Source organism: Tenrec ecaudatus, chromosome 8 (assembly GCF_050624435.1).
Source record: "Tenrec ecaudatus isolate mTenEca1 chromosome 8, mTenEca1.hap1, whole genome shotgun sequence".
NCBI lineage: Eukaryota > Metazoa > Chordata > Mammalia > Afrosoricida > Tenrecidae > Tenrec > Tenrec ecaudatus.
In genome coordinates, this window is record NC_134537.1 from 53941218 (window position 1) to 53968766 (window position 27549).

General features: G+C 40.2%; 1 protein-coding gene and 1 pseudogene across 1 annotated transcript in view; one reads left to right on the forward strand and one right to left on the reverse strand.

Moving 5' to 3' along the window:
* Positions 1–24476, forward strand: part of DCDC2C (doublecortin domain containing 2C) — a 111980-nt gene extending 87504 nt beyond the window's left edge. The window contains exons 7-9 of the mRNA XM_075557177.1: positions 13059–13176; positions 14676–14776; positions 24312–24476. Coding sequence (XP_075413292.1) covers positions 13059–13176; positions 14676–14776; positions 24312–24476 — 384 coding nt within the window. The remainder of the gene's footprint in view (positions 1–13058; positions 13177–14675; positions 14777–24311) is intronic.
* A 188-nt stretch (positions 24477–24664) lies between these two features.
* LOC142455399 (suppressor of cytokine signaling 2 pseudogene) lies at positions 24665–25279 on the reverse strand (annotated as a pseudogene).
* Positions 25280–27549: the final 2270 nt, after the last annotated feature.

The window sequence follows — 27549 nt, forward strand, 5'->3', positions numbered from 1 at the left end:
TATAATAGTTGGTCATGAGGTGTCAAGGGAAAGAGGTATCAGAAGTTCAAAAACAAGCAACCAAAGCAATGTGAAGGGGCATGGATGTAGTGGAGACCCCAAACCCACCTGTAATTGGACAGTCCCTCTCAAAAGGGCCACAGGGAAGGGATGATAAAGCCAGGGTGCAGTATATCACTGATGAACCACATGATTATCCTCTAGTTCTTTAATAATTCCTCCTTTTACTATTATAGTTTCTATACATTTTACCTCATAAATCATGTTAGATTTGCATGTGCATTTACATTTATATATTTAAGATCATTTGGTACATGAGAGCTGAGATAGATAACCCCTCAGAAACAGTAACAGGGATAATGGTTCCCTGAGTACCACAAGAGAGGGGTGGAGGAGGGAGGAATAGGGAGCAGATAACATTGATGACTATATAACCCTACTCCATGGGAACGAACAACAGAATTGTATGTGAATAGATATATTGGATTGAGTAAGATATGGCAAAAGAAAGAAAGAAAGAAACAGGATTTTTGAAACATGAAGAAGCCTGACATATCAATGGATGCAAGGCATGTGGTAAGGTGAAGAATGAGGGGGAGACTGTCTAGATGGCAGGCTGGGCCACACTGTGAAGGCTTGTATGTCCTAGAAAATATACTGGAAGAAGTATAGCCATAAAGTGACTTAGAGGCAAGGACAGTGAAACTTCATTTCATGTACTTTCAGCATGTTTTCAGGGGATACTAGTACTGGGAAAGGACATCATCTTGGTAAACAAAGGAGCAATGAAAAAGAGCAAGACCCTCATCAAGATGAATGACACAGTGGCTGAAACAATGGGCTCAAAATAAGAACAATTTTGAGGATGGCTCAGGACTGGGTGGTGCTTCGTTCTGTTGTATGTAGTGTTGCTATGAGTCTCAACTGACTCGATGGCACCTAATAACAGTGTTTGTCTAAAAAGTGAGCTCTAGGGGTAGGTTCAGTTTCAAGCCTGCAGGATGTCTAAGTGCAATAGTGTCTGCAATTCCACCAGTCTCTACCTGATCAGTGAGTTTTTTTTTTTAATCATTTTGTATCACATTTTTCACCCACTCATTTAGGACCATTCAATGTTATTGCTTTTCAGAATGCTTGGTAGTGGTTGCCAGGTACTATCCAGTTCTTTTGGTTTCATTGTCTGAAACCATACCCTGAAGTTTACATGATCTGCAAGTCCATTGGACTAATTTATTCCTATATGTACTCAATGTTTTTCTTCTTCATTCTTCTGAATGGGAAGAGTCCAGTAACTGTACCTTGGATGATCACTCACAAGTTTTTAAGATCTTAGTCGCTTCTCAGTAGGATGTCTTTGTAGACTATATTATGCCAATTCATCTTGATGTCTTCCAGATCTACAGTTCTGATCTCCTAGATCCAGCAAATCATTCCCTCAAGGTGTCAGGTTATGGCTAAAGATCCCTAGTACTCTTTTGTTGTTGTTGGGTTATGGCTAAAGCCCCCAATCCTTCTGTATCTGTTCTTCCTGGAATAGAATACTACCCAGTGCATACTTATTGAACATAAGGGTCATGTTTTCTTGAAAAACTTTCCTGACCTTTTAAACCCAAACCATTGTCATCAAGTTGAAATCCTCTTCGTAATTATTCCCACGCGACAGAATTGAACTGTGCCCAGAGCATTTCCAAACCTGTACATCATCAAGGGTGTGGAGCCTGATGTTTGCACTGTCCACTAGTCCTTTGGACTAATTGTTTCCACGTGGCTGGATCTCATCTTCCTCCTTGTTTCTTGACATGGATCACACCGACTTTATAAGTTGATACAATTTATTTTATGTTCTCTATAAAAATTGAGCCCTGCATGTAATGTCTGTTTTCATTTACTGGGCACTCTGTTTAGGAGGGTGGGGATATGTTTTCTCAGGGTCATCATGTCACTTTGGATGCCCTTTCACTGTGGTTAAAAGAACATGAATTCACAGTCCTTCTTGGTAAGCCATGGTGTTAGCGGGAAAACAGGATGCATTGCATTCATGAAATAATTTTAACGAACAGTGTGCCGTTGATCTTCATTTCGCTCTGTGATCATGCTTCAACGAGTGATCACTGAATAAGTGAATTCACTCAGCAGAGCTTCTCTGCAAATGCTAGTGAATACTACAGCTCAGCCATGAGAAAAGTGGTATAAAAATTCCATTCTACTGTAGAGAAACTTCAGAGATGTCTAATCTGTTATCAAGGTAGCTTACTACAGCAAACAGACTTCTAGATGACTGGGTTAGAATTACAGTATTTTCAGAAAAAGCCTGGACTTAATCATCAAACATTTACTTCTGTTATATTGTACTAGGAAGTTGTAAATATGGTATGAATATGTAAATATTCACAAATATAACTTAAATATTTCTGAAATACTTTGGGACTAGATATGGGAAGAACCTAGGAAAATTAAATTCATACCAAGATTGTGGGTGAATGATTCGATGTATTAAGCTTTAATGAAGTGTTTAGGGTTTAGATGATGCTTTCCCTCATTTTAAATAGAACTATACTAACATTTTGTTTATTTTTCTTTATATTTCCAATTTATATTATATTTTAGGATTTTAAAGAAGTTAAGATATTTCATACAAAAAATTAGATTTAGTTGAAAGTATAGTGTAAAGCTTGATTAGGACAAGACATAAATACAAAATTTTTGGGTTGGGAAAGTTTTATAAGGTAAAAACTTATACATTTAAAAAATTCTTAAAAAGTTCTAGAAGTTTTGTAGGATATTTATATGTCTTATAATTATTAGTTGAAAATGAGAAAGTGCACTATAGAATAGAAACAAATAGAAACACTTTGACTGCAAAATTAGTTTCTGAGACTCTAATTGTTTACGGGATTAGAACGTCCAGTCTTTCTCTCAGGCAGAGCTGTTAGTGGTGTCAGGCTACCAAGCACTCAGAATGCAGCCCTACGCAGAACAACTGCACCAACAGGGCTCCTGCCCAGGCATAGTGAGGGGCAGGAAAACGTTCATGTATTTTCAGATAATGCCAAGAAAGGTATGAAGATATAGAATTCTAGTCAAGGATTGTTATTATTAGGTGTCGTATGGTTGTCTCTGACCCTATGTAACAGAGTAGAATATTTCACAGAGTTTCTAGACGGAAATATTTACCGGAGCAGATGGTTAAGTCTCTTCTCTTGAGGAGCAACTGCTGGATATGAACCACTGACCTTTGGGCTAGCAGCCAAGCACTTAACCTTTGTACCACCACTGCCTATCTAATTATGTCATAACAGCAGACAGAGCTTAACTTAGAATCTTTTATTAAACAAAGCAAAGCAAAACAAAACAAATGAGGTCTTTATTTCTTAAAATATCAATGCTGTGAAAGATAGTGACAAATTAAAAGAGACCAAAGGGACTTGTATTCAAATGCAATATATGATCCTTCACTGGGGTTTTTACCTGTGGAAAAATTGCTAAAAAGAACATTATAGGACAATAGACACATTAGAATATAGATGGTAGGCTCAATACAAATACTGTATCAAAGTTAATTTCTTTAATTTGATGTCATTATGTAAGATATCTCTTATTAAGAGACAAACATTAAAGTATTAAATAGATTTTATGCTTTTAATATTAAGTATACTATTATGATGTATGCAACCTACTCTCAAAAGAGTTCAGGAACAATGGTAATGTGATATATATCCATCCATGTGTACATACATTTCTGTGTATGAAATCTTTATTATTAAAATAAGCACTCTAGCAACTCTTCACCTTTCCTTGTCTGAAAAATGTCAGATTTTCAACTACTCTCTTCAGTCTTTTCATACATCTTCCTACTCATTTAATTAAATCAGCAGTGATGTACTAAACAACAATTTTTAAAAATAAAAGAATACTATATTAATAAACTGTATGATTGCCACCTAAAATACACAGATGAAAAGGTCTGTAGTCTGGTAAGGACGTGTCCTGGTGTAGGAACACATGAAAGTGAGCTTTGAGGTGAAATTTAATTGAATTTTAAGGATGGGCAGCAGTTGGTTAGGAAGAAGGGAGCAAGGGAATTTCAGATGGAGGTAAGCTGTAATTAGAAAGGCCTGGCATTTCTAAGTAGTTGGCATTTCTACATTGAAAGTGGGCCTGAGGGTAGGACAGAAGGTGAGTTAGGGCCTCTAGTAAACCAAAGCACTGGCACATTATCTGTGTTAATCCAGGAAGACTAAAGAAACAAATTCATAGACACTCATATGTGTATAGGAAAGATCTTTATATGCAAGAGAAATTGAATATTGAGAAAATATCCTAGCCAAGTCCAGATCAAGTCCATAAGTCTGATATTAGTCCATATGTCTGATATCAATCTATAAAGTCCTCTTCAGAAACATGCAATGACGCTGAATGCAGGAAGACCACAGGCCAGTGGGTGGGAAGTCTTGTAGATCCAGTGGCATTGTAAGCATCTCAGCACTGACAGGCGTCTCCACTTGGCTCCTCCAGCTCAGGACACTAGCGTAGTTCCATGCATCTTGTCAGCTGCAGTGTTTCTCAGGGAGTGAGCATATAGAGAGAGTGTGTCTCCTACCTCCAAGGAGGACTACAGGAGTTCCCAGAATCCTCAGGAGAAGGCCCTGCCCACACAGAAGCCTCATTGGCTATGACCTGATTAACAGGCTAGACCCACTCCTTTACTCTTAATACTCTCAAATGGACAAACGATTATATAACGACCACATTATCCTAAAAAATGTTGCCTTTAAAAGATAGGGAATGATCATATTTATACGGGCACTACTTAGTTATTCTCCTAATATTTGTTGAACTCCTAAAATGGGGCAGGAGCCCAGGAGATGAAACTGTTGAGCACTTGGCTGCTAACTAAACGTCCAGCTCTCAGTGTGAGTTCATGTCGGTGATTTGTGACTGCAGAGATCACCGAGGAGCCAGCATATAGGGCAGCTTTATTCTGTCACATGAGGCTTCTAAGAGTCAAAAATTAACTCTGTGGCAACTAGCAATAATATAAACAACAATTATGGTTCAGAAAAATGCTCTAGACTAGGCTCTGGGAATTAATAAATTAACATATAGCCCCACCCTTGCAGGGCTTCTAAGATTCTAGTACTGAAAATTAAACATTAAATATCGCAAATAATCCAAAGATTACACAAAACAATATGATAAAAATATGGAGAAAGTAGAAGTGGATGAAATATGGCTAGCCTTCTCGGGAGTTCTGAGCAAGTGGTATTGGAAGCAAGGCTTTACAATAGGCCAAACCAGTGCTGCTCTTAGATATCATTAATAAACCAAAAAAAACCCCCAGAATTTACAAGAAACTCTAAGACTGCAGGAAAGAATTGTATTAGAGTTTAAATTCTTAGGACCCAATGTGCAAAAGCTATGGATCACAGTGAAAGCCGCAAATCCACTTGCAGAGTCCCCACACGGATCAAGCATCCATTGAATTCCCTCAGACCATTGGCCAGGGATGTGAGACTCTCAGAGGGAGTGCATCAGAAAATGCATTAATGCAGATTTACTGAACTTAATCATAATATCTTATTCATTTTGCCCTTTGACCCATTTTAAATTTAGAACAAATTATTTTTTTATAAAAAAACAAATTTTTATTATTTTCTGTTCTCTGTTGGATTGCAGTTTTTCTGGGTTTTATTTTGTTGAGATTTTTTTTCTTTGTATGATTTTCTTTATATGAAATTCAGAGTAGGTAAATCAATAGGGACAGGAACTAGAATAGTTCCTTAGGGTTATGGCAGGGGAGGTTGGGGGAAATAGGGAGCTAAAACAATGAGTGCAAAAAGAAGAAATTGCTCTGTTTGATTGTGGTCATGATTGCACAATTTTTTTAACTCACTCAAATCATTTAATTACACGGTATATGAACTGTATGTCAAAGGACTGTTGAAAGTGCCCCACTTTTCCGTCAGATGCTTAGATAAGAATAGGGAACAAACAAACAAACAAAACAAACTGGTTTTAATGTCATCCTCCTGTTTCTTCTGGCCACACATTAAAAATGAAAAAGCTTATTCCAGAACACGCATCTATTATGGAGGAAGTCCACATGCACATCCCACGCCCACCCTGAGCGAATGGTCGAGCGCCTTCCACAATAGTGATTTAGCTGCTTCCTTCATAAACAAAAGGAATGGCTGTGCCATGTTAGATATATCGCTTGTTTCCCTTAATGGAATTGCAAACTTTGGACTGTCCTTAAACCTGGTAATAAGCTTCTGGAACTGGCCATTACTGATTTTAAAATTCTTTGGTAAGTCGTATCATTTGCTACAGGAGCTTTTCAGATCTCATCCTCATGCCCTTTCCCATTTCTGTTATTTCAGTCGCAGTTCATTGCCATCAGTTGCTTGCAATACATAGAGTAGAACTGCCTTCGGGTGTCTTTTAGTAGAGAGCCTCATCTTTAACCCATAAGGTGGCTGGTGGTTTTGGACTGCTGGCCTTAGGGTTAGCAGCCGCACGCATAACATACAAAGCTATAACATGATCTTCTATTATGTAGAGCTTTTACATTTTTACAATTAAACAAGTTTTGTAGGATGCAACTAGATACTTTTTTCCCTGAAAGTAGCAAATTTCTCAAAACATTGCTTTCTTTATTTGAAGAGTTTAAAAGTCATTCAAAATATTCCTTTGGTTTATTGTTTTATGATGGATATTTGGTATTACAATGTTTTTCGGTTGGTCTAAAAAGACAATTTAATCGTCAAATTAAGCACCAACGTTTTTCCAGAGCATCATTGTATTTCAAAAATGATTCCACATATTTCTTTTTCATGTCAATATATGTGCCCTAAACCCAGTTAGTGAAAATTCTTCCACATTGTCACGAGTATCTTCAGTCACCTCACATGTATGTGAATATTGGACAAAGAATAAGAAAGCCTGAAGAAATGTTGATGTATTTAAATTAGAAAATTGGGGAAGAATATTAAAAGTACCATGTATTTCCCAAGAATAAACATACCTGTTTTGGAAGAAGTACAGCCAGAATCTGCTCCTTAGAGGCCAAGATGGCAAGATTTTATTTCACATACTTTGAACATTTCAGGAGGGATCAGTCACTGGAGAAGGGCATGATTGGTAAAGGAGATGGGCAGCGACTAAAGAAGAAGGCCCTTAAGCAGATGGATAGACACACAGCTGCAACAAAGGCTTCAAACATAAGAACAATTTGAGGAAGGTGGAAGAACCGGTGGTGGTTTGTGCTGTTGTACATAGGGTCGATATGAGTTGGAATTGACTCAATGGCACCTAACAACAAAAACAACAGTTTCTGTGGCATTTTCCTGAAAGGGGAACAAGATTTCATAGCTGCACACTGTTCTCTTAAATCAGCCATTACAATGAACGAGGTTTGAGTGTGACTGCTTTTACAAAAAAATTCACTGTGACCAGAGAGAACCTTTGCAGGTGATGCCACTGGGCACACTAACTCAGAGCGAGTTGCTTAGAAGGAAAAATGTGTATTATGCAAGCTCCACTCTACCCAGAACAATACCAATTATTGTTTTTGTAACCCCTCATATACTATATATTATCTATTAATATATTACATATAATAGAGAATATTTATATATATTATACAAGAATAGTCATCACAGCTTTATTTATAATAGGAAATAAGGGGACAATAACATAAAAACTTGGTTATTAATAATCAAGATGAGGTATACATTTTAAAATACATACAACTACATGGATACCATGGAAAATTACAATTCATGTTTTCAAATATTTACTCACATGCAAAATATTCATATGAAAGTTGGGACACAAATAGTGTTTACTTTTTGGTTAACATTTTAAAAATATATACAGATACAGAAAAATATTAGGCTGATTTGTACTAAAATGACAACCTATTCTAAATATCTGTCTTGGATTCATCACGTTTGATTTAGACTCTTCGTATTCTATGTTTTTCCCATATTTCAAAATGTCTACAATGAATGTGTATTATTTTTCTAATTTAAAGACAGTAATTTTGCTAAGCCCAATATTTATCTGTAGCAAAGTGACCTAGCCACGCTACTCAATTTTCTTTTTATTTCTTCATTTAGAAAAGCATTCAGCATCCCAGAAATAACTCCTAAGTAGTTTTTCAGATATATTATTTTATAAAATAAGAGGACATGTGTTGCTAATCTCTGACTCCTTCCTGAAAGTCAGAATGAGATCTCATAAATGAAGAGTGCTCGAAGTCCACAGAATTATTGTGGACAATATATCTAACTCAAGTTTCCCATCTGTATGCAACTGCTGAATGCTTACAGGCTTTGCCAAGTAATTAACTAAAACCAAGCAGACTGAAAATTAGAGGGCCAGCATAAAAGTAGGGAAAAATTTTGTAGGCCCTTGTTATTATATTTATAAATATGAGAGATGAGTTTAATTATTAAAGAAAAGCTCAGATTGTTTTATTCTATTGCTCTTATTGAGGCATTATTTCTGAAACATGCTATTAAAACTATGATTAATTGGAAATTAATACTCATCATCTCACTGCATAGTTCATTCACGTCCAGAAGCCTTGTACACTTGCTACCACAGTTCCCAAACTTCCCTTTTCTACATGGACACCTAGTCACCGTCTCCCCTTCATCCCATCCCCTTCACTGTAGCCCTCCCCGACCCCTTATTCTACTTGTTATCTCTATAGGCTCATCACTACTGGAGTTCATGTGCCCCCAAATGAAAAAACGTATGACACAACTTCAAGAGGGTGACTCTCGACGACTCTAATGTGTACAAACCCAAACCAAACCAAACAATAGAAGCCGAAAAATTTAGAAACTAGCTAAGGTCCAGCATGCATCGTAGGTGGGAATCTACTGACAAGTTTAAAATTTATGTCTTTGATTTTTTTATACTCAACTCGAATGCACTCTGCCGTAACCACTTTCCTCCTATCCCTCAATTGTGGACAGAGGGGGTTCACGGGAGGTTTATTTCCTGTGGAGTTCCACAAATGGATTTTGGGGTCCTACTGTCATTGATAGCCTTCTGCACACCAGATTCTCACACTTTAGGCCTTTATGCTAATCCCTCCTTCGACTCCAGATTATGTGCTTCACAATTCTTTGGTGAGTGATGATGGTGTGCTTCTTCCAGGTGGATTTAGCTATATTAATGGCACACGTAGTAGTTTTTAATTTGATAATTTTAAGTGATAAAGATTGGAGAGGAATATCTATTTCTATTCTATGTTCTATTGCGAATCCTCTGAAGTTGAAAAAGGACATTCTAAAAAGTTTATATTATAGCTGCAATTTATAGAATAGCATTGCAATGATAATCATTTAATTCTAATTTAATGTTTACACTGCGATCCAATTATACTATATTACTGTCTATGTTTTAAAAAATTGGAGTTACCCTGATAAGGTTTTAGGCATCAGAAGACCCCAAACATAAAAATATATCAATGAAAATGATGGGGGTGAGAGTGGAGACCCAAAGCCCATCTGTAGACAATAGGACATTCCCTCACAGAAGGGTCACAAAGAAAGAACAAGACAGCCAGGGTGCAGCACAGCACCGATGGAACACGCAACAATCCTGCAGTTCTTTAATGCTTCTTTCTCCCCACTATCATGGCCCCAGGTTTACCTTACCAATCTGGCTGAACCAGAGCATGTACACTGGTACAGATAATAACTCTCAGTACATGGTATCCAGGACAGATACCACCCCCTCCCCCGCCCACCCTCAGGAACAGCAATGGAAGTAGCGATACTATGAGGGTAGGGGGAAGGTGGGGAGAGGAGGGGGAGAAATGGGGAACTGACCACAATGCTATATAACTCCAACATGACCCCTTCCCCGGGGGATGAACAGCAATAATGTGGACAAAGGGTGACAGCAGGTGGTGTGACATGTGAAAATAATAATTTATAACTTATCAGGGGAGGGCGGGTGAGGGAGGGAAAAAAAGAGCTGATACCAAGGGCTCAAAGAGAGAGAAAATATTTTGAAAATTAAGGCAACATATGTACAAATGTTCTTGATACAGTTGATGTTACAATGGGTTGTAATAAGAGTTATAAGAGCCCCCAATAAAATGATTTGCTCATAATTAAAAATCGGAGTTATCCTTTATTGAACAGCAAAAATATACCCTGCTACATCTTTATTTTGATTAGAGGTGTTCATTCTATTAAGCAGGTTCATCAGGAATAGGTTGGCAATTGTTGAAGCAGTGATTTTTATTAGGCTTTAAAAAGTGTCTCTGAACAGTCAGACAAATCTGTAACTTGTTCATTCCCTTAATGCAATCTCAGTATTTTATTAGGTAATCAGATGTCCACCTAAATTAAGAAGTGTATTGATCCTCCCTCCTTTGATGGATTCTCTGGGTCAGTGGTTCTCAATCTTCCTAATGCCTTGCCCTTTCATACAGTTCCTTATGTTGTCATGACCCCCAACCATAAAATTATTTTTGTTGCTACATCATCACTGTAATTTTGCTACTGTTATGAATTGGGCAATCCTGTGAAAGGGTCGTTTGACCCCCAAAGGAGTCACGACCCACAGGTGGAGAACCTCTGCTGGGTGGTAATAGGTTTAATACACTTGACTGTTAACTGAAGGGGTGGAAGCTGCAGTATGCCCAGGGGCACCTCAGAGGAAAGGCTGGAAATCTGCTTCTAATGAAACTGCCATTGAAAATCCAATGGGGCACAGTTCTCTAACAGCGGTTGGATCTCCTGGGGTTCAGAGTCACTCAATGATAACTAGTTTCCTTTTGTGATATGGTACTTCCAGGCTGCCCCTAGCAGGGAGAGAGGAGTTAATAATAATAAATTATTTTTATATCCTTTTATTGGGGGCTCGTACAACTCTTATTACAATGCATTCATCCACCCATTGCGTCAAGCACATTTGTTGCCCTCGTCATCCTCAAAATATTTTCTTTCTATTGGGCCCTTGGTACCAGCTCCTCAATTTTCCCCTCCCTCTCCCACCCTCCTTCCCTCATGAACCCTTGATACTTTATAAATTATTAATATTTTTTCATGTCTTACACTTTCTGACGTCTCCCTTCACCCACTTTTCTGTTGTCTGTCCTCCAGGGAGGGGGTTATATGTTGATTATTGTGATCAGTTCCCTATATCTCCCCCACCTTCCCCTTCCCCTCCTGGTATGGCTACTCTCATTATTGGTCCTGAGGGCTTTATCTGTCCTGGAATTCCTGTGTGTCCAGTGTACAGACTCTGGCCTAACCGGATATGTAAGGTGGAATTGGAATCATGATAGTGGTGGGGAGGAAACATTAAATAACTAGAGGAAAGTAGTATGTTTCATCGGTCTTATACTGCACCCAGACTGGCTCGTCTTCTCCCAGTGACCCTTCTGTAAAGGGATGTCCAGTTGCCTACAGATGGGCTTTGGGTATCCACTCTGCACTTCCTCTCATTCACATTGATATGATTTTTTTGGTCTTTGATGCCTGATCCCATCGACATTTCATGATCACACAGGCTGGTGTGTTTTTTCCATGTGGGCTTTGTTGCTTCTCAGTTAGATGGCCATTTGTCTACTTACAAGCCGTTAAGACCCCAGATGCTATACCTTTTGATAGCCGGGCACCATCAGCTTTCTTTACATTTGCTTATGCACCCACTTTGTCTTCAGCATTCTTGTCAGGAAGGTGTGCATCATGGAGTGCCGGGTTATTAGAACAAAGTGTTTTTGCATTGAAGGAGTACTTGAGTAGAATCCCAATGTCCATCCGCTACCTTAATACTAAACCTATAAATATATGCACATAGATATATTTCCCAATCATTATCTATAAATATATTTACATATGCACACACCTGTATTAATACCTCCATAAATGCCATTTTCCTCCTAGTCATTTCCTCTATTTCTTTTTACTTTCCTCTTGTCCCACTATCATGCTCATCATTCATTTGGGTTTCAGTAATTTCTCTTGGTTATATTTCACTTGATCAAGCCATACCAGTCCTTTTACACCCTCCTTGCCATTATTTTGGATTACTTGTTCTCTGGTCTCTGGATTTGTTAACACCCACTTCATTTCGCCCCAGAACCATCAGTTCTGTTGTTTTCTCCTCCAGATTGTTTATCCTGCCTATCTTATCTAGATATACCTGCAGGGATAATAATATGCACAAAAAACAAGACATTGCAAAATAAAGCAATAAAAGAAAACAACAACAACAAAATGACAGAAAAAATTTTAAAAAAAGAAAGAAAAGCCTGTAAATAATTCAAGGTCTGTTGACCTTTAGGAGTATTTTCTGGTTGAGTCTGATGGGGTGCCATGCCCTGGCCCCAAAGTCTTATATTTGGTATTCCCTGGGGGCTTTGTTTCTCTGTTTCCCTTTTTGTTCTGTTGTACACCCTTACTGTTTTGCCTCACTGTTGGTGGGGTCAGATCAGGAGTCATTCCCGAATGGTCTCCAGTGTTGTTTCTGGTAATGCTATGAGTGGGTGAGGGATGTCCTGTCTTGTGGTGGGGCCGGCCCTATGATCCTCTCTGTGCTTTGGCTGCTCTGAGCTAGAATATCATCCTCAGGGCTTGGTGGGCCAGGATGTGCTCCACTTTTTCTTCCTCTCCCGTTATTTGCTCCTGTGTGGTATGATCAGACATGTCTCTCTCCCTGAGCTATAGCTACAGTGTTGTCCTCTGAAGTGAATTCTTCTGCATGGAGACTGGGCCTGTCCTCATAGTTAGGATTGGGGCTGGCCCCTCAGACCTCTCCATTGGTTCCGGTATGTTGCATTCACATCTTGGAGCATCGGGTTGAAGTATGGTCAAGAGGAGATAATTATTACTGTCATTTTACACATATTATTGAAGGGAAATGTAAGGATTAGTTTATATTGTGTTAGAGGTCTGGTTTCTTTTGAAGTATCTGAATTCCAATCTGCTGTTTAGCTTAAAGAACTTAGTGTCTCTTCTGATAAAACAGAATAATGGATAAGGCTCACTTCCTGATATGCTTGTTATGTTTTATTTATACCGCAGGAGAATTCCAAAGGGAACGAACCTAATAAACATGAAGGCATACCAACGGAAGCACAAGATTCTGTTTTCTATGCAAGAGAAGGAAAGCAACACTCTTTGGTAGAACCTTCTGGGGCAGGTCATGTGAAATTCCATTTTGCTGTAACCAAAACTCAAACCCGTTGTCACTGAGTCTATTCTGACTACGAGCAACCACCTAGGGTTTCTGAGACTCTAAATCTTTGTTTTTTAAAACAGTTTTATTGGCACTTAACCCGCATGTCATACAACTCAATAATTCAATCATATCGAGTGTTCCACAATCATTGCTCTATCAATGTGAGGACATTTTCTCCTTTGTTATTCTCACTGGTATTTATGTAATTATTTTTTAAATTATGGCAAAAATATAAACAACAAAACATCTTCCAATTCAACACCTTCTACATGTACAATGCAATGCCATTGATTATACTCGTCATGTTGTACAACCATTATTTATTCCAGCACAATAACATAAACTCAATGCCTCCTAAGCAACAATTTTTCTCCTTCACCCATGTTACTCTTTTTCTTTCTTAGTAGTTTTCTTGATGTAACATTCAGACAGCATACACTTCCATAGTTAAATTGCTTTTAAAAAGGGTTGTACAGACATCATCACAATCATCTGTAATGCTCCCTCCCCCTACCACATCCATTGTTTGCTCCCTAATTCCCTTCCCCCTCTCCAAAACCCGTCCCAGTAAACCATTGCATCAGTTATTGTTTCTGTGCATCCACTCCTTCTGTGCTTCATAAGCTGGGAAACCTCACTGAAAGCAATAAAAAACCCAAACATAATGATACAAAAGGTGAAAATGATAATCGTATAGAGATAAAAATAACAGTAAAGAGTAAGAAAGAGAAGACCCCCAACAATATTTTAAAAGCCAGAGAAGAAATTTCTGTCACGGAACAAGAAAGAGATATTTGAGCCTAGAGAAAATTCAGGTTGGGTCAAGAGGGTGGTCAACTGTCCAAGTATCATATTATACCATAGTTCGATTTACAAAAATCTCTGTCCAGTCGTGAAGCTGTTTGAGTCCCTCGCCTGTGCCTCTAGGGGATGGGACTGTAACTCTTTAACAGGAGCAGTCAGCCTCATCAATGGGACCATATTAAGAATGCGTTTTTCCCAAGTAAATTTTCTACTGTGAAAATATTGTAAATACTGTAAAATTGTAAATACTGTAAAAATATTTAAATGTGTAACTATTTTGTTTCATAGAGATCTCACATGACAGAGGAGATCTGCCCCAAAACGAGGGAAGGTTGCCAGGTTTTTCTCCCTCAGAGCTGCTCGGTAGGTTTGAACCATTGCACCACAAGGGCTTAGTACTCTAGGGTACTGGAGTACTAGAGTTCTAGCATGGAAGCTTAAACAAAGGACAAGGGAACATTAAAGGAGAGCGTGAGCGCCCCTGGGGTGGAGTGTGTGTCTGTGATGACAGGGTCAGATTGCATCCTTGGTGGCACAGGAAGCTAAAAGAATATGAAATTTTGCTTGCCTCTATTGCAACTTTGATTTTCTTAGGCCAGAAACACAGCCTACTTTTGTTTTCAATGGGTTGAACTAACCCTTTTCTTATGTCTCAGAAGGTGATGTGTATAAAGCTCGGACTGCTAATGCAGAAACCCAAGGGGCCCCAGACGTGAAAGAGGACCAGGATGTGAAAGTGGAAGTGCCCGTGGATCAGGTACAGTAGTGCATGCGTGGAGAATTGGGTGAACTAGGACTATATTCTTATCCGCCTGCTTCCGAGTAACTCACACTTGTGAATACTGCCCTTTGATGCTTTTCTTCCTGAAGACCTTAGTTCTGCTCCATCAGTCCCTTGCTTGCCTTTCCACTCTCATCTTCAACTTCCTCTCCCCAGAAGTTATCCTCAAGGCTCTATAGTTTCTATAATGTCCTCTTGACCCTCTAAAGAGCTATTCCTTAATCATCAACTCCTGTATCAAACATTTTTCTACATGACCATTCTCTTGTTAAATGGATCATAACCATAGTTTGTGATAGTACATTTAGTTTTTTTAAAAAAAATTCCCCATACGGTCTCTGAAAATGGAGTTAGGATTGCGCTGTCATCCATGTTATTGTCTTAGGTGCGGTCAAGTTGCTTCTTACTCATGTTCATGACCCTGTAACAACAGAATGAGGCACTGGCTGGTCCTGTGCCACCTGTACAATTGTTCTTAGGCTCGAGTATATCAGTGCAGCCACTGTTCATCTTGTTGAGAGTCTTTCTCTTATTAACCACCCCACTAATTCACCAAACTGGAGGTCCTTCTCCAGGGACTGGTCTTTCCTGACAAGCCCAAAGTACCGGAGACAAAGTCTCTATCCTAGTCTCTAAGGAGCAATTTGGCTGTTGTTTTTCCAAGACAGATGTTTGTTCTTTTGGCAGTCCATGGTATGTCCAATATTCTTTGCCAGCACAATCACTTAATGACTTGATTCATCCTTGATCTTCCTTATTCAATGCCCAATTTCCCCATGCATATTAGGCAATTGAAAATACTATAACTTGGGTCAAGGTGTACCTTAGACCTCAAAGTAACTTCCCAGCTTTTCAACACTTTAAAGAGATCTTTTGCAGCAGATTTACCCAATGCAATGTGTTGTTTGATCTCTTGTCTTCTGAGAGCATTGATTGTAGATCCAAGCAAGACAAAAATCCTTGACAACTTCAACCTTATCTCCATTTCCCATGATGTCACTTACTGGTCCCATTGTGAGGGTTTGGGTTGTCTCTATATTGAGTGTAATCTCTACTGATGGCTCCTGTCTTTGATCTTCATTACTAAGTGCTTCATGTCCTTGCTTTAAGCAAGCAAGGCTTTGCCATTGTTAAAAAGCTCACTTCCAATCTCAATACTGCCTTCTTCATCATCTAAATAGCTTTTTAATTATCTCCTCAGCATACAGATTGAAGCAATATGGTCAGTGGATACAACCCTGGTACAAACCTTTCTTGATTTTAAACCATGTTCTATTCTTTATTCTGTTTTCACCATATGAGCACAATGTGGTGTTATGAAATTCCCATTCTTCCCATCCATAGTTGATTATAGTCCACCCAGGCCAAGGCCTTAGAGTAGTCAATAAAACACCTTTCTTTAAACATGTTTTTATAAAATCATTTTATTGGGGCTCATACAACTCATATCACAATCCATACATGCATTCCGTTTCATTTTTTCACATCTTCCAATTTTCCTAGATTCATACTTCAGAGAGTCCAAATTTATTAATCTTGCAATTGTTTCTTCTCATTTTAGTTTTGCCCCATCAGGAAATAAAGTTCTCGAAGGCTTTGCTTCCACAGGCTCTCCTCCATATATGTTATTGTGGAGAACTGTACTCTGAGAAGGCAGCTCTTAGTAAGTTTGAGGGCCTTGAAACCTGTGGGGCTTCCCTTCTGCCTCTATCTCCGACCATGCTCTCTTTCCATGAGGTTTTCAGTATCTGACAGTGTTACTATTGTATCCAGAAGGTTTCCAGTGGCTGTGTCGTGGGACGTGGACAGCTGATTCCTTCTTCGTATTCTATTCTTCGTCTGCAAGCCTGTTCACTGTGGAGGGCCCAGCTGGCATTTGAAATACCAGTGACAGAGGGTCAAGCCTCATAGCAACAAACAAGCCACCACAAAATGACAAGTGGTGGACTGTCATCCATAGCCTCTGCAAACCAGTTCCTCAGAATTTTAGTTCTAACACAGTTCCCTACTCTGGCCTTTGATTTTATTGTTTACACTTCTTGGAGCACACAGACTGATATGCCTCTTCTGTGTGGGGTTAGCTGAAACCTTTCTTAGATGAATGCTTGTTTTAAGATAAGCTTTAAGACCTCAGATGCGATTCATTCTGATAGCCAGGTAGCATGTGATTTCTTCACCACACTTTACAGTAGTTCCCTTATCATCAGTGATTCCATCATGAGGGTGAGCATTGAGCTTATCACTCTTAGTTTAAGGTTTGCAATTAATGTGAACTCGAAATCCATTCATATACCTAAGGTGTGCATATATCTTTGTTCAAGGTGAGTGGCAGCATTATCAGTTTATTTGAGGAATATTTTAAGCAACCTCTATGGGGTCTTTATTAATTCTAATAACTCCCTCCAAACCAAACTCACTGCCATAGAGTCAATGCTGATGCACAGCACCCACCCTGTGGGTTTCTGAGAAGGGTAACAGTTTAGCTTACAGGAGTAGAAAGCCAAATCCTTCTCCCACAGAGCTGCTTGTGGTTTTGAACTGCTGAACATGCAGACTGCTCCCAATGAGTAACCATTACACAATCAGGGCTCTACAGTATCATTAAATTAGCCACTGGTATAGACTTTAGGATATTGTTGAGATTGGGGATATATCGGTACATGAGAAAGCTTTTTAGACTAAAATAACTTGGGTGCTTTCTTATACATCTTTAAAACACAACTGATTGAACACTATGTTGTCTAACAATGAGGATTAGACACAGGGCATACAGTTAAATAAGCACTTACTAACTACAGCTGAAGTATGTCGACAGAGTGAAACCAGCATCGTGTTATAATTATTTTACTAAAGCTCTTCCCCCACCATGCTATGCACGCCATAAAGAAAGAGACGGGTCTGTTTCTCTTGCCGCAGTCACATTGCGCCTAGTAGATAGCGTACCTAGGATGTAAAGCAAAACCGAAGCCAAATTTGTTGCCTTTGAGTTAATTCTGACTCATCCTTGTATATGCATTTGGTGAATTTATTCTTGTATTAGGACCTAGGTCCTGGTGGACACTAGGTCACGGTGGATACTAGGTCACGATGGATACTAGGTCACAGTGGACACTAGGTCACGGTGGACACTAGGTCCTGGTGGACACTAGGTCCTGGTGGACACTAGGTCATGGTGGACACTAGGTCACGGTGGACACTAGGTCACTGTGGACACTAGGTCACGGTGGACACTAGGTCCGGGTGGACACTAGGTCACGGTGGACACTAGGTCCTGGTGAACACTAGGTCACGGTGGACCTAGGTCATGGTGGCACAGAGATGACACTTGGTGACACCGACACAGAGTGCACACTCACTCATACTCCCCAGAGTGGACACTCAGTCATATCGCACAGAGCAGACAGTCAGGCTGGCACAGGGTGGACACTCAGTCACACTAGCACAGGGCGGATACTTGGTCACACCAGCACAGAGCTGACCATCATTCACGCTGGCACAGAGCAGACACTTGGTCACACTGGCACAGAGTGTACACTCATGCTGGCACCGAGTCGACAGTCGGTCACACTGGCACAGAGTGACACTCACACCGCACAGAGTAGATACTCAGTCATACTCGCACAGCGTGGATCCTCAGGTACACTAGCACCGAGTGGACATCATAGACTCCTTCCTCATGCCTTCAGAGGACAGTGAGAAGGAGCACCCTACGAAGGGCCCCGAGGGCAAAGGGGGGAATAAATGAGGTTGGAATGAGGAGAGGAGCAGAGGAGAATGAGAAAGGCATGCTGAAATGAAGACCCGCTGAACCGTGTCTCTCTGGAAGCACCCTGGAAGGCCAGTGGAAAAGCAGAGTGAGAATGTGTTGTGCCGAGGAATGGTTTGGCACAGAACTTCTTAGTACGATGAATGATGCCTGAGTCAGAGGAAGGGAGACACCTGGCTGAGGGACACCAGCACAGCGCCGAGGCTCCGCGGTCTGGTTTCAGGCCCAGCTCTGCCACCGCTGGGCACCCGAGGACGTCTCCAGAACACTCTGGCCACCAGTCATCTAGGGAGAGGCGGCACCACGTGGTTTCATTTTCACTTTCTCCCTCCAGGCACAGAAAGTATGTTGCAAATTGTTTAGAGAAAAAATTCCTACTCCGTAAAGGTCAATTTAACATTTGAGTCTCATTTTAATTTCTCCTTAATAGATCAAGTACCAACAGCACTCACATAATTACAAAGCACTGAATCCTGGGAACCAACAAGCCTTTTTTAGACTCCTTTTTCAAAAATCAATCATTCTTACATGGATCACCTTATTTTTAACTTCTCTTTTCTTTCCTGTCGAAAGACATTTTGACCTTCCTTCTATTTGTCAGATATATTTTCTAAATTAATAGTAGCATTATTTACTACTTCACTTGATAGTAAAATTGACCCCCAAATTTGTATTTCTCCAAAATCCTATACTAATAGCTTAAATATTTTATTATATAATTAACAATTTGATAGTAACAGGAACTTAAAACATTTCAAGACAGTGACTCATGCTCAATTTATTGATGTGTTAATGTGTTTCTTCTGGATGGAGACAAAGGGTTCCATGCCAGTTGTGAACACAGGCAAAGGCTCAATACAGCACATACGATTGCTATAATATCCGTATGACAAATCTATTGATAAGTTGTAGTTGCGAGACTATGGAATTTCTGTGGATTTGAGATTGTGGGGTGAATAAAGTTACTCCATATTGTCAAGAAGAAAGGAGAGAAATAATGAATTCGAGGAAGTTCCAACAGTAAGGACTATTTGCCAGAAGCAGACCCAAGAGGGGCAATGGAAGGTGGTCAGGGGCATGATGCTACAGTGACTAATGGAGGAAAAGGATTTAAGAAAGGGACACTGCCATGGTGTGCTGCTTTCTTTCTAGCAATTCTTCACCCTTAGGTAGTGCTCATGTTTCTGTAAATGGACACTTTTGAGTAATCCAACGAGGAGCATGAGTGGTGCAGTGGTTAAGTGATGGGCTGTAACCAAAAGGTCAGTGGTTCAAACCCACCAGCTGTTTCAACGGAGGAAGATGTGGCTCTGCTTCTGCCTTGTCAATCCTTTGAGGAGTTCCATAGGGTTTCTGTGAGTGGACATTGCGACTGACTTCTCCACAGCAGCATGTTTTGATTCGGTAGGCTAGTGACAAGATTAAAGGGAGAGTCCTATGACTTGGAGAGTTCTAATGGCCCCTAACTGTGACTGCTTCATTTGGCATAAATACTTTGAGGGCAAGTTGGTTTAGCAATTCTTCCGCTGTGTCACAATAAGAGTCTGATGTGTGATCAAATGAGAGAAGGCTCTTCAGGCTGCTACCTGGTGTGTCAGAGATGAGGGGAGGTGGGAAAGTTGAGTACTGGGGAAGAACCTTCACGCATAGCATACCTGGGGTAAGGGAAATGTCTTGACTTACCTTCTTATCTCTCACCATTCCATTATGCAACACACAGCAGGCGTTCAACAAATGTTTATTACATCAGTTTGGATTGGATACAAGAAATCCCATGCGATCAGATAAGTAGATACAAAGCACAATAAGGTTAAATTGAAGTTCAAGATCATAGACCAGTGTCACCAAAATTGTGCTCTGTGTCATTGGAAAAAGTTTCTGGAGTCAATTGCATTTGAGAAACCCTGCCTTTTGAAGCTCTCTGTTGGGGGCGTTGCCATTCACATTAGCATATTAAAGGTTTTTGAGAAGTCTCAGAATAAAAACAATTTAAAAGTTTCTAGTTAACAATACAGTGCTTGAGGGACTCTCTTCTGCATGGGTGAGGGAAAGTAGAGGTCATGTAGAGCAGAGAACATGGTTTGAGTTTGAGGAAACTCAGAGGACCCTTCTGCTTCTGGGGTAGAGAAGGGTCAGATGGGTGTCTACACTAAAGAAGCTCATAAACGTAAGGAACCGAGTGCGATGTGGCGGCAATGTAGGCCGAGTCAGTTCTCTGTGCTGTGTGCGTACTTCTGGTGCTCAGAAATGCCCTCCCTACATTCTAGTCTATTCATGAAGGTTGTTTAGCCTTAATATTATGACATTCAAGTATAGTTCTGACTTTGGTGATCCAGATAAGTTTTTCACCCCCCGCCCCCGAGTATTTAAATTTAACTTTGTGTGTTAGCCTGAACATCTTACATGCATTTCTTTTAAAAATAATTTTATTGGGAGCTCATACAACTCTCATCACAATTCATCCATCCATCCATTGTGTCAAGCACTTTTGTACATTTGTTTCCCTCATCATTCTCAAAACATTTGCTTTCTACTTGAGCCCTTGGTATTGATGGTACATATTGTTGTTGCTCCATGTCTACCTGGAAGAGATAGGTGGGATAAACAAGCTGAAAGAGAAAACAAAGGAATGATAGTTCCAGGGGGACATGGGAGAGGGGGAGGTGGGGGAAAGGAAGTGGGTGTTAACAAACCCAGGGACAAAGGAACAAGTGATCCAAAATCAGTGGCAAGGAGGGTGTAAGAGGTCTGGCAGGGCTGGATCAAGGGCAAGGAACTGAGAGGAATCCTGAAACCCAAAAGAAGGATGAACATGATAGTGGGACAAGAGGAAAATACAAAGAAATAGAGGAAAGAACTAGGAGGCAAAGGGCCGTTATAGAGATCTAAATACAGGAATATACAGGTGTAAGTATATTTATGTATGACGAGGGGGAAATAGATCTCTGTACATATATTTATAGGTTTAGTATTAGAGAAACAGACAAACAGTGGGCTCCTGCTCAAGCACTCCCTCAACACAAGAACACTTTGTTCTGACAATCTGGCAGGCTGAGACGCTCACCTTTCTGGCACGATTACATGCATTTCTTATTACATCTGCAGCATTATGCTTCCTCTATTTGGCATGTAGACACAATGCCACAGAAACCTTCCAAAAGATAAATTTCTGAATGTAAAGTCAGACCTTCTAGAATGAAAAAGAACCCCAAGAACTAAGGATCTGCTGAATCCCACATAACAGGTGTGTAGTTGTTGATACTTGCTGACATAACAGGTGTGTAGTTGTTGATACTTGCTGACATAACAGGTGTGTAGTTGTTGATACTTGCTGACATAACAGGTGTGTAGTTGTTGATACTTGCTGACATAACAGGTGTGTAGTTGTTGATACTTGCTGACATAACAGGTGTGTAGTTGTTGATACTTGCTGACATAACAGGTGTGTAGTTGTTGATACTTGCTGACATAACAGGTGTGTAGTTGTTGATACTTGCTGACATAACAGGTGTGTAGTTGTTGATACTTGCTGACATAACAGGTGTGTAGTTGTTGATACTTGCTGATCATGTCGGTCATGTTAACCAAAGCGCACACCAATGAGTAGTACTTACACTAGAAGACATGTACATGTTTTTCATGTTGGCATCGGTGTAAGATGTTAAACCCCACTTATTAAAGGAAGAGTGGAAATGAAGGTGTTGATGACTAGTCTGTGAAGGCTTTCCTCTGCTTTTGCTAAGTGGTTTCATATCACCATTTCTTGTGTGATAACAGAAAGGACAGTTACTGTAGCCTCCTTAATTATTGCCTTTTCTTTATTTTAGCACCAGTCTCTCAAAGCTTTATCCCCAACATTTTAAAGTCTGTTCAAGAATTTCTTACAGAGAAGAGAGAATAGCTATGTTGGAATATGGGCCAGGGAGTATCAGAAACTTCTGTTACAGGGAAGTTCAGTTACTTTGAGAGCAAGCATTCCCAATAGTCAAGATGACTATGAATCAAGCATTTTAATTTCTAAAACAATATTTTGTATTTTTGTTTTACCATCCAGTTTTCCCCCCATCTACTCAAAAAGTGATTTACATTTTCAAAGATGTTGTTAGGCACCACTGAGCCGGTCCCTACACATAGCAACCCTTTGCACAATACACAAAACACTGTCCAGATTGGTACCGTCCTCACAATTGTCCTTCTCATGGAGCCCGTGGATGCAGTCACTGTGTCAGTCCCTCTGGTCGAAAGTCTTCCTCTTTTTCAAATATCTCTGCCCCCTTTTTATCCTCCAACTTCAGGCACTTTGTTTTCTACCAACAAAGATACCATGCTGCCATCTTACCATTTTTGTTTGATTTCTGTATAATCCTAAATTTCTTTCCACATTTTGTCCATTTTATTCTTACAAGATGCTTGTAGTAAAAGCCTGTTATTTAAAAACAAACCTAAAAAAAAAACCAAAAAAAACAAACAAACCTAATATTAGAGCTTTACAGAATTCTGTTGATACTTGATTTTGGCTCATAAGATAATCAAGATAAGGTGTGCATGTTAGAAAAGATGCCCCTCAAATTAATTGCATAATCTGTTACCTGTATTATATCATAGTAGTGAAATTTCAAAGTCACCGAATCCTATTTGTCCTGAACTAAGTGGCGAGTGAATAGGATAGAAGCCTGAGTTGTGTAAAATATAATACAAGCAAAAGGGAAAGTGTGCTAGAGATGGACACTCTGGGCCTTCAAGAGAAAGTACTCTTTCTATGGTCATGACATTGATTGTGATTGATCTTTAATTTACTTTTCCTCTTAGGCTGAATTTTTCCTTTCTGAATTTATTTAAATACAAATTGTATTTTTTTTTCATGCTTTTGATTCTTTTTGAACAGAGGCAGAGTTGTCTCTCCCCCACAGTGTTTCTACTAGCATTGTTTACTGTGTAGATTAGCAGAGGCATACAAGGTCAATCAAGTAAATGATCATTTTCATGAAATTTTAAATTAGTTTTCATTTGACTTATTCTTAAATGTAAAGGAAACCATATTTTAGCACTTAAGATCTGCACAAAATGGTACCCACAGGTTAAAGCACTGACGGTCTAATTTTGGTAATACACATTTGTGATTGTTTTTTCAATTTATTTCATACATTCTAATCACATAGTAACAGCAGTAAATAAAACACTTGGAAAAATAGGCAGGTATCCCCTATATCTGGAAGAAAATTATGTCAAAGTATTCTACATGATAGAAGGGAGATAGTTGTTGATGTCCATGGCTAGACAATTTGAGGACAAGTTGGAAAGTTCTAAAGCCATTTCCAAAAAAATCAATGACAACAGGTTGAAACACAGCTATGTCAGGGGTGAACTGTCTGTTCTACATCGGTGTTATTAGCAGGTTTGGGTTGCACCTGTATATCTTTAACCTTAAAGGAAAAGAGGAAATCTTTTCAATTTGCACCAGGTTGAAGTAGTTCTGAAATAAGCCTCCCTTTAAATGGATTACTACAGTACTCATTCACACGAGAGAGTTCATACATGTAGTAAAAAAGACAAACAGAGGATTTCGTGGTCAATTTTTTTGGTTGATTTGGTTAATTGCATAAAATGATGGATAAATACTCACAAGCACAATCTGTTTCCTAAAACTCTTGGTGCACCAGAATGCAAGAACTCTGAAATGACTGATCACCAGGCAGATGAGGTTAAAGTTCACCTGAGTCTGCCAGGTTCCCCCCACTTTCACAGCCTCCTGTGGAGAGCTATCCACCTACAGCCACTGGCACTAGCCCGAACACCTCGTGGAAAGGAGCCACAGAAAGGCAAGACATTCTGATAAAATGCTCCTACAGTGTTCAGGTGAGCCATTTTACCATTAATAGGAAAGGATCAAGTGCTCTTGCTCAGCCTTAGGGAGGGAAGCTACAGTCAGGTAGAGGGAGAGAGGAGAGCTCTTTAAATACCTAGCTACCTCTCCACACTCTTAAATTAGATCCACTCCCGCCGTTCTTAGGAAGCATTCCACGCAGTCATCCAGCACAGTCGCTCAGGTTTGCTTCTTTCACAGAGCTGCATTCGGATAGACTCTAGATGAGGAATGTTTAGAAGAAGAGAAACATGGATACCCGGAATTTATACTCTTCCAAGTACTCTTTTAGTCTTGTTGGTAACGGCAGTCCCCAGATGGTACCGGTACATTTGTTAATGGTGAGTCTGCAGAGATGGTGCAGGGATGGTGCTGCCGTGTAGAGTGGTTTGGTCCGATAGAGGTGAACAGTGCCGATGGCGGGGGTGGGGGTGGGGTGGGGGGCTTCCGGGCCACTTCCCTTATCCTTGCACATCTGAACATAGTAGTCGATCACACTCTTAAACTGTGTTCAGCTTGGACTTGACACATATGATTGAGTCCAATCTGCCCATCTTGGTATTCGATTCACAGATTAGTTGGTCCAGCTGATGTTTTAACAGATATTGTTAGTAGGTAGTCTGAATGCGAACCATCTCTAATCAAGAACGTTCCTTCTGGCGCCTCTTTTATTTCTCTTTGGCTTCGTTAACAGTCATACCTCCCCAGTCCCATCCTGTTTGAGCTCCCGCAGGGCCTTCGTCAGACGCGCAGCCTCCGGAGCCGGCTCTTCGCCCGACCCCACGGTACCCTACTGGCTCCGTGTCCCCTCGGCACCATTCCTGGAGGGTTCGAGGCAACGCAGGGTCATGAACTCACCAGAACAAAGACAGGGTGTCGGCCTGAGCTGGAATCAGAGAGGGGCATGAGTCCTTCCTTGAAGCCAGCGGGAACCCCAAAAAGAGTCCCTGCGGGATGTCCAAAATAGAAGCAGAGGGGGAGGGGACACAGAGCTTCCTGATCTTGCTCCCCAGGGCTGAGCAGGCAGATAGGAAAGTCGCCCGCAGGCACGGTCACCCACAGTTCCCCTGCACACACGTGCGTCACAGGGCAGCGGGCCTCAGGCTGCGCGGTCTGGGAAGGACTCGGCTCCGCAATTTCCCAGAGGATGAGCACCTTGGTACCAGGAATATAGAGGGATCTCAGCACCTCTTTCTGACCAGGGGCCCTCACCTCCTCCCACCCCCATAGATGCTGCCAGGCCTTCGTTGGAAACTTGTCTTGCCTACCCACTGCCCCCCAAAATGTGACCTAGTTTGAATGTGACCTTTTAAAGCATTCACACTCATGGGAAAACCAGATCCAAAATTTCGATAACTATTTTTTCTTTGAAATACTACTCTGCTGCATCACCGCTCAAAGCTTGAAAGGTCAATGGCCACTTTAGTTTAAGCGGTGCTTGTGGAGGAAGTTGGGTTTAGAAGGGGTAGTTTTTTTTAAATACAGAAAAGTGATTATAATTTCAGGCAGTGCTTAACTGGAGTCTCTGATCTTTGAGTCCTTTTTTGGGGTTGGGAGGAATATACTTTGGAATTTGTGTTGTTGAAAAAAGAAATTTGCTATTTAACAAGTCCTGCTTATGTAAAATTCTGTCATGCAATCTCTAGGTTCATTTCTATCACCACGTCCGTATTTTTCAACCACTATTACTTCCTCGGTGTTTCCAACTTTTGCATTCCAATCACCAATAAGCATTTTGATCGACTGATCAATTTCTGATAGGCGTCATTGGTAGAATTCTTCAATTTCATCATTAGCTTTCGTGATTGGTGCATAAAGTTGAATAATAGTTGTAGGGATTGGATGTCGCTGAAAGCAGATAGCTATAATTTGATCACAGACATGGATTTAGCAAGGTCCTTTCTGACAATGAATGCTATGGCATTCCTCTTGATTGTATTATTCCTGACTTATTGGCTCATATGAAATTCTGATTCAAAGTGGCCACTATCAGTTCATTTCTGTTCAATAATGCTTACTGTATTTACTTCATGCCTTCCACTTCATTTTTGAGTCCTTCCAATTTTTCTAAATCCATACTCAGTACATTCCAAGTTCCAGTCAGTAGAAGATTTTTCCGCTGTTTCTTTTCACCTTGAGTTGTGCTCCATCAGCAAATGAAGACCCCCAAATATCCACTCCCACAGGCTTTACCTGACCTATGTCATCACGGTTGACTCCCTTCCAAGAAACCAGCTCCTGCTCAGTCGCATTTTGAGTACGCTCAGACCTGAGGAGCCCATCTTCCGGCAATATCTCAGACAATGCTCTGCTTCCTTTGCTTAGGTTTTCAGAATTTGAAAATGCCTTGAAGCTATGCATCAACTTTTCAGTGGTTTCTTCCTCCAAAGTGGGGAGCTGAGTCCTTCTTCATAGTCTGTTCTTAGTGTGGAAGCTCCACTGAAACCTGTTCACTTTGGGTGACCCTGCTGACATTTGAAAAACTAGGGACATAGCTTCCAGCATCACAGCAACACACACATCACCACAGTATGACAAACAGAAACACAAAAACACAAATATAAACAAGGATTTCCCTAGATGGAATCCAGTGGACCACATCTGTGGGAAGACGTGCTGGAGAAGCCCAGCATCAGCAGCTAAAACCAGGCCAGGGGCTGACTGTGCAATGGACCATCAATTGCTTATAAGTGAGGTCAGGATAACGTGGAAGAAAGTGAAAATAAATCTACAAGAGTAAAAATATGATCTTGAGTCTATCGCACCTGAATTTCAAAGAAAAAAAAATCTCAATAACATTTAATGCATTGAACACCAATGACAGAAAAACGGATGAGCCCATGGGAGGATATCAAAACCATCATTCAGAGGAAAGCCAAAGGCCATTAAAGTGATAGGAAAGAAATTAAAGATCAAAGTGGATGTCAAAAAGTCTCTGAAATTTGCTATTAATTGTAGAGTACTGGAAGCAAATGGATGAATGAATGAAGTCTAGAAGCGGAATAGAAAATTTCAAAAGGCAGCTTGAGAATGGATAGAACTAAATGTGCATGCACCTAAAATTGGAATACTGAAAAGGAAGACCAGGCTTAGGGTATGTGAAACTGAAAGAACTCACAA